Here is a 6,000-nt window from a genome sequence, read left to right on the forward strand (position 1 = left end):
CAGGGCACCATTGCCACTGTCAAAGCACATGGCCTAAAGATGGGTCTGATTGGGAGCTGAAGGTGTTCCTGTTGGGGGAGGAGGATTTAAGGGTGGTCTGAAGGGGTTAGGGGCTGAGGGAGGGCCAGAGTGGGGTTCTGAGGGGTTGAGGGGGATGTCAGGTTAGGTCACCCTCATACCTGTGGGGGGGTTGGGGGGTGGGTGTGTGGACAATGACCTGTTATTTGAATGTGGTGGGGAGGATGTCTCTCCTTTCTGAGGGGTTTATGATGCTCCCCTGGACCCTCAAGGTCCAGCACGCTGGTCCACTTTGGTGATGACCAATACCAAAGCCCACCTGATGTAGGTTTGAATATTAATCAGGCTGCGGCCTACTCCGGGCAGGAACATGATGTGGGCCAGTGGAATGGGTTGGGTCAACCCCGATAGCTCTCACGTCTGGCAGCATTCCCATTTTTGGCCCTGCTGCCCGATTCAGCAGGCAATTGGGACTCCTGCCATCAGCAAAAGTGGCTGGTGAATACCCCCTCTGCTGGGTTTTCGACAAATAGTAGGTCAGCACAGTATCCTTTCAGCTCCAGGGTATGGAATTCAAATTCAAGTTTCACTGATCAAATAAAGGTATCCTGTCTCTACTATGTACGAGGGTCCTAAATGGTTGTAATTCTTAGTGAGCACGGCTCCAGAGCTCCACAGGTTGGCATTGGCTTGATGACTCCCTGAGATATTGTCCTTAACCAGTTTGTGAAACAGTTTCATACCAGCATTTGCCCAACCAATATCAGTGCATGTTGACATCACATAGCAATGATGCTTCAGAAAAGTTACAAGCGGAAGATTTGAAAGCTCCAAAAAAAAGACGCAGCTGATCTGTGATTAACCTGTGACCTTGCTTCCAATGTAGGCAGCATGCCAACACTGCGCTGCCTACTAAGTTGCATGATTGTTGAGTGCAGCCAGCATTGAATGTTTGGTTGAGAGGCTGCATGTCTCAGAAGCGGAGCAAAGCTTTTTCGAGGCAAGTATCACTGCACTTTTTAAAGAGGAGGCATGTTCCAGCTGGAATAGCTGCTTGAACTATTTGTGAAAGAAGCTCTGGGCAGTAAGAAGAGTGAAGTAAGATGCAATAGGGAAGGGAATGTTCCCCAAAATTCAATGGTGCTGCAAGAGAGATCCAGGTACATGAGGTAGAGAGAAGGGGAGATGTGAGCTATCCATTGTGTGGGAGCCAGGACGGTGCAGGATGTCCTCAAGGCCAACTTAATGCATGTAGGAAAATCAGATTGCCAGGGATCAAATATTGAAGATCTGAATGCATTGCCACTAATAAATTCATAAAAATCTTATCTAGAAACCTGCTCCGACAGTTATCCAATACAGGAATTGAACCCAGATTCCTGGCGCTGCAAAGCAGCAGAGGTAACCACTATGCCAATATCTATTTTAAAGTTGTCAGTCTCAATGGGGGTCTTAACACTTTGCCCCTTCCCTCACCACAATCCTATCCTTGTGCCTTTATCCTTTCAAATACTCTGCAATTGCAATTTGGCAAAGCAGTGACGGAAAAGTAACAAGAGAGTGATAATGAAGAAACAGTATCGTTTGATTTCATACTCACAGCTACCAGCTCAGATACTGACGATCCTGTGCGACATAAAAGTGGGGTTATGCATGTAGTATAACACTGCAGTGACCGGTAGCCAGGGCAAGATGCAAGGGTAGCACAGGTACCAACTTGCCAGAGGGCAAGATTGCACATACATTCTGCTGCAGATTGGACTCAGAGAAGCACTTTGATGCATTGACTACACCAAAAGGCTGATGGGTATATATAAGAAACGTTTAGTGCATTGGTAAGCCTGTCAGAAAGGTTCAGTATAATGTCAAGAGGCATCTAGGAATGTGACACTAAATTTGTTATGTGGTTTTGTACAGAGTTTGAAATCCATTCTTTCCAATGTGAAAGTAGTGGCCAACTACATTAACACACTTAAGGATCAAATTATAACACAGTGTATTTTGGCTGATGTCTCAGCTTCCTTTGCAGCCAAAGCACCCAATGTCCAGAAGCTTGGACTGAGGTTATGTCGGTCAACTTGCTACCTTATAAGCTCAAGCTGCTGCTGTCATGCCTCTGGATATCAATGCTCAAATGAGCAGAAAATCTCTCCTCCAACAGATTACTAAGATTGAAGTGCTGTGCTGGTAGAGTGACTGCATCATCAAGAAGCACAAATGTGCTATCCTCTCTCAAGATGAAAACGTTTATGCTCCCACCCCCATCACTCCACCAGTGCCCCTCCTGTTGCTGCGCACGTTAAGGTGGTGCAGTCTGAGGCTGATCAATGTCACCCTGCAGGGTCAATGGCACGTTCCTCCACGTTGTAAGCTCACAGCCTTCTAGCAGCCACGTTGCAGTCACTGGAGTAGCATTGTGTACTGAGCACCTGGCCAGGCAGTGACACATGGAAGACTAAGGGAATCCATAAGAGTGATTAATTGGCATTTGTATGAATATGTCATGGCCAAATTTATAACTTTGGATCAGAATGTTTATTTTGCATTGGCTTTTGTTCTTGCATTGTGCAACAAATGAACAAGGGGAATGGAAGGTATGAGACTGTTGGTGAATGAGGAGTTGGGTTTATGCTTACTAATATGGCTATCCAATGAGTTGTTCACAGCAGAAAGGGATGTATTGATTGTCTCCTCATCCTCTTCATCTTCCTCCTAAGCTGGTCAATGCACAGCTGGTGGTAAAACTGCTCCCTTGTGATGGTAAGATTGTTTAGCATGCAGCAGACCATCAAAAATCTTAACCCCATTCTGCCACATACTATAAGACTCCTCCAGAATCCTTCAGGCAGTAGAAGTATTATTTTGGCACATCAATGGTCTGCTTTAAGGCAATTCCCATGGTAGTATGGATTTTCTTGCACCCACGAGCAAGTTGCTTGTGCCCTGAAGTCATAAACCATGTTGTTAGTTCTTAGTAACCATCTTCAGCCTTATCATAGTAACACAGCAGACAGAATGAAGGCATCGTGACTGTTTCCAGGATACCAGACATTGACATGCATGGTTCTCTCTCTGTCTATAGTCGCTCACCAACTGGACATCGAGAGATTGAAATCCTTTTTGGTTACGGTACATCTCAGAGTTGACATGTCGTTCTCAATGCCACCCTGTACCATGAGAAAACCTGCAATCTTCGTGAAGCAGCGTATCTGTTCTCTACTTAGTTTCTAGCAGGAAACAAAATGAAATGTTCTCAGCTCTCTTGTAACACAGAGTGAATGACAAACTGGGAGATGTTTCAAATGTCACCTGTTTCAACCAAAGATGTACAAGTTTGCAGTGGACACCATTTTGAAGCAAAACAATTGCTTGCAAAACCACACTAAAATTTTGTAGTCATCATCATTTCAATGATGGAGCAGAGGTGGGTGGCAGTGTGGTCTGCAGGAGTAATTAGTAAGAACAAAGGAAAGTTCACAGTCTAAAAAACATTGAGTTTTGCAACAGAAAAAACTAACTTTGCAGTTTGTGTGAGTTGTGGGGAAGGTGGTGACTTAGAGTCATTGAGCTTTACAGCGTGGAAACAGACCCTTCGGCCCAACTTGTCCATGCTGCCCTTTTTTTTGAACCTCTAAACTGATCCCAATTGCTCGCATTTGGCCCATATCCCTCTATATACCCATCGTACCCATGTAACTAGCTAAATGCTTTTTAAAAAATAAAATTGTACCTGCCTCTACTACTACCTCTGGAAGCTTGTTCCAGACACTCACCATCTTCTGTGTGAAAAAAATTGCCCCTCTGGACACTTTTGTATCTCTCCCCTCTCACCTCAAATCTATGCTCTCTACTTTTAGACTCCCCTTCTTTTGGGAAAAGATATATAGAGCCATAGAGGTTTACAATGTGTGACATATTAAGAGTGTTACTGGACTAGTTATCCAGACGTGGAGGCTAATATTTTGGGGACATGGATTCAAATCCATCCATGGTATTTGGTGAGAGTATAAATTCAATTTAGAAACCTGGAATATAAAGTTGATCTCAGTGATGGTAACCACAAAATCATTATCAATTGTCACAAAAAGCCACCTGGTTCACTCATGTCCTTTAGGAAAAGAACCTTGCTGTCCTTACCAACAGCAACATGATTGTTGCTTATGTGGCCTGGTGGGTCATTTGAGTCCAAGGGCAATTAGGGATGGGCAACAAATGCTAACCTTGGCAGTGATGTCCGCATTCCATGATTTGATTTGATTTGACTTGATGTATTATTGTCACATGTACTAATATACAGTGAAAAGTATTGTTTCTTGCGCACTATAAAGCCAAAGCAGATCGTACATAGGGAAAGAAAGAACAGAATGTAGTGTTACAGTCATAGCTAGAGTAGAAAAAGATCAACTGAATGCAAGGTCGTTCCATTCAAAAGTCTGATGGCAGCAGGGAAGGAGCTGTTTTTGAGTCAGTTGGTTCGTGATCTCAGATTTTTGTATCTTTTTCCCGACAGAAGAAGGTGGAAGGGAGTATGTCCGAGGTGCATGGGTCCTGTATTATGCTGGCTGCTTTTCCGAATGAATGAATAAAGAAAACAGTTGTGTGCAAGAAGGGTGAAATCAATGGTTTGAATAATTCATTAGCCTGGAAATCGCTGTAGGTCATGTTACTGTATGATCGCGAATATCAAATTGCTCTATCAACTATTTTAATGGAATTGTTAACACACTTAAAAATGAGCAGATCATTGCCTCTGTGCAATTGTGTTAGATAGGCACATGATAACAACATCTTCCACTATAATTTCCAGGCTCCAGTTTTAAGAAAGAAACCAATCATCAAATTTTACTCACAAAACCTACTCCTATTCTGCATTAACCTATTTTCTGATTTCTGTATTTAATTCGTGCCGCAGCTGCATTTGCGAAAATGAAGAAAAAAATCATCCTTGTCATTCCTCCCATATTGATTACACTTCAGTGTTCTAATCTTTATCTTAAACTGAAATGCAGCCAAACTTCAAAGAAATTATGCAGATTTTAGAAGATTTATTTAACATTTGAATTTGGCATTGTGAAGCTGATTAGGTCTGACATGATAACGTGCTCTGTTTTGTTAATCTCAGGGGAGTGATTGGAATTCCGCTCGCTTTGATTGTCATCGGATGGTGCAGTCTATCAGCTTCAAAAATGTTTATCTCGACATTGGCAATGGAGGGACAACAGCTTCTTGTGGCCTATCCTTGTGCCTTACTATATGGAATCTTTGCACTTCTGACAGTTTTCTAACTTCATGGTTTCAATGTTAAAATGTGCAATTTCAGTTTTGTTTTAAATGTACATCACATTTTCCTTATTGCAATTTTGAGATTTAATAATAATAAAAACATTGTTACCGTTAAAGTCTGTGCACGTTGAATGCAAAATGTCAGTTCTTTTTATTGCTTGCAACTGTAGAATTCCTTCTGCTGGATGAACAGTAGCCATGTGTACCATCTACAAGATGCACTGCAGGAACTCACCAAGGTATGTCAAGCACCATTTTCCAAACCTACAACCATCTAAAAGGATAAGGGCAGCAGATACACCACCACCTTGACTAAGCATCCAAGTCCCTCACCATCCTAACTTGGAAATATATCACTATTCCTTCACTGTCGCTGGGTCAAAATCCTGGAACACCTTCTCCAACAACACTGTGGAAGTATCTACACCTCAGGGACTGAAGCATTCATCACCAAGTGTCTCAACACCATGATACTGAGAAATCGGTATTAATAGAACTTCATTTTGGAGTGATTCTTCCTATAGGGTCACACTTCACTTACCTACACCCAGGGAATTGAGGCACAGATCAGCTTCTTCCCCTTACCAAAGTGTGCATGGGAGAGTCATTGCAACTTAGTGAGTTAAAACAACAGTTTGCCAGCAAAGGACATTGATAATCTTCCAGCTACTTGTCCAGCCACCAGCACCCTATTAGACA

At 42.7% G+C, this 6,000-nt stretch overlaps 1 protein-coding gene across 2 annotated transcripts in view; it reads left to right on the plus strand.

Moving 5' to 3' along the window:
• The window catches only part of LOC145349789 (protein YIPF5-like), a 54,063-nt gene extending 48,645 nt beyond the window's left edge, over positions 1–5,418 (plus strand). The window contains exon 6 of one of the 2 annotated variants that reach the window (XM_080198337.1): positions 5,141–5,418. In XM_080198337.1, the coding sequence (XP_080054463.1) occupies positions 5,141–5,303 (163 nt within the window). In that variant the 3' untranslated portion in view covers positions 5,304–5,418. The remainder of the gene's footprint in view (positions 1–5,140) is intronic. The other variant, XM_080198344.1, reaches the window with a different exon arrangement.
• Positions 5,419–6,000: the final 582 nt, after the last annotated feature.

The sequence above is a fragment of the Carcharhinus amblyrhynchos genome, chromosome 1, assembly GCF_965287045.1.
Source record: "Carcharhinus amblyrhynchos chromosome 1, sCarAmb.v2.hapA, whole genome shotgun sequence".
NCBI lineage: Eukaryota > Metazoa > Chordata > Chondrichthyes > Carcharhiniformes > Carcharhinidae > Carcharhinus > Carcharhinus amblyrhynchos.